The 1,875-nt window shown below is 16.9% G+C and overlaps 1 protein-coding gene across 1 annotated transcript, besides 9 other annotated features; it reads left to right on the top strand.

The window, feature by feature from the left end:
* Positions 1 to 126: part of a microsatellite that runs on past the window's edge.
* A 108-nt stretch (positions 127 to 234) lies between these two features.
* Positions 235 to 307: a microsatellite.
* Positions 291 to 456: a microsatellite.
* A 25-nt stretch (positions 457 to 481) lies between these two features.
* Positions 482 to 578: a microsatellite.
* A 60-nt stretch (positions 579 to 638) lies between these two features.
* Positions 639 to 732: a sequence feature (AT_rich).
* Positions 733 to 800: 68 nt separating this feature from the next.
* Positions 801 to 885: a microsatellite.
* Positions 886 to 953: 68 nt separating this feature from the next.
* Positions 954 to 1,028: a sequence feature (AT_rich).
* Positions 1,029 to 1,075: 47 nt separating this feature from the next.
* Positions 1,076 to 1,245: a microsatellite.
* On the top strand, positions 1,234 to 1,680 carry EDI_029190 (uncharacterized protein; the record flags this gene model as incomplete). Its single annotated transcript, XM_001735715.1, has 1 exon — positions 1,234 to 1,680. One exon carries the CDS (start codon positions 1,234 to 1,236, stop codon positions 1,678 to 1,680), a length of 447 nt encoding a protein of 148 aa, XP_001735767.1.
* A 22-nt stretch (positions 1,681 to 1,702) lies between these two features.
* Positions 1,703 to 1,874: a microsatellite.
* Position 1,875: the final 1 nt, after the last annotated feature.

Here is a 1,875-nt window from a genome sequence, read left to right as displayed (position 1 = left end):
CTTTTCTTATTCTCTTATTTTTATTCATTTCTCATTTATTATCTTATTTACTTATTTATACTATGTTATTATTGTTTATTTTATATTTTATTTGATAACAATTCATTTTATATTATTATTTCTTATCAACTTTATCATTTCTTGTTCTTAAATCATTCTATTATTTTCATTTATTTATTCAAATGAAAATCAAAATTGAATGATTTGTATTGAAATGAACATGTATTTTCATGATTTCTTATGTTTTATTCATTTTATTTTGATTGATGTTATCAAATCATTCTTATTTCATTTGATATTATTTAATGAATATAAATAATTTTAATCTAATAAATATAATAAATGAAATATGAAATAAATAATTAAATATGTTAAAATATGAAATAATCAAACACAAATATTAATGATATAACATTAATATAATACACATATCAAATATAAATTAAATAATAAATAACTATATTCAATTATCATATCATTATTTATTTTATAATAATATTTCTATTTCTTCTTTTTATGATTTATCTATTTCTTATTATTTATTTCTTTTTATGAATTATTTCTTTTTTATCTTTCTTATAAACATTGAAATAATATGATATTTATTTATCATCTCATTCATTATGAAGAAGAAATACAATATTAATATTAATATAGAATTATCATTCTTTATATTAACACACATTTATTTTAATATGAATAATTATGATTTTATATCATCAAAATTATTATCAAACACAAACAACACAACACCATCATTTACTTCTTCTATTACTTTTCATAATAATACAATAAATATTTAATAAGAAAAATAATAAATAATAAGAATAAGAAATAAATAAACATAATAATAAAATAATAAATAATAAAATAACAATAATAATATATTCAAATTATTGTTTATTTTAATCATTCAACAATAATTTATTCTCATTAACAATTCAATATTCAACATTATTTTCATTTATTTATTATTTCATATTCAAATCATTTATTTTATTTTAAATTCAAATAAATACTATTATTAACATTCATTCATCATATTAATATAATAAACATACACAATAAATTATATTAAATAATGAATAATAAATAAAATAATGAAAGCAAATAAAGTAATGAATAATTGAAACAACATTTTGAATAAAACATGTACTATAATAATAATATAAATAAACTATATAAATAAACTATATAATAAGAATGAACTGAGAAAAAAAAAATAAAGAAGAAATGAACAAAGAACTGACTGAGATTAATGAATGGAATAATGGAACAAAATTATTTACTGATAATGTGACATTGAAAGATGTAATTACAAAGTATTTCCAACCAGAATTAGAAAACCCTTTTCAAGAGAAGAAAGAATTATATGGGTCATTAATTGTAGAGAATCAAACAGATGTACACCAACTTCTAAAACAACTAGCAACACAACAAATCAATACAAATAGTCGACAAAGTGAAATAGAAAGTTCAATCGAAACACCAATGAGTTTTATTAAAGAAGAAATAAACAAATACCACAACCAAATAGAGAAGTTGTATGAACTAAACATCATCACAGAAAATGAATATACAGAATATTGCACATATCTGAAAAGAATGGAAGAAATGAATAATGAGCAGAATGAGAATATCAAGAAACTAACAAAAAGAGAAGTTGATGATAAGAAATAAGCAGAAAATGATGTATTACAACAATGAACAAAAAAGAGATAAATAATAATTTATTGAAATTTAAAACAAAGAAATATAAAATGAATTGATATTTTCATATAAATAACTCTAAAATAAAGAATATGATAAATATAAATAATATATAAATATGATAATGATAAATAAACATGATTATTTAATTTATTAATAAATAAT

This window comes from Entamoeba dispar, genomic scaffold (genome assembly GCF_000209125.1).
Source record: "Entamoeba dispar SAW760 scf_1105229459337 genomic scaffold, whole genome shotgun sequence".
NCBI lineage: Eukaryota > Evosea > Mastigamoebida > Endamoebidae > Entamoeba > Entamoeba dispar.
Note: the sequence above shows the minus strand (reverse complement) of the source record. Positions and strands in the feature narration are given on the sequence as shown.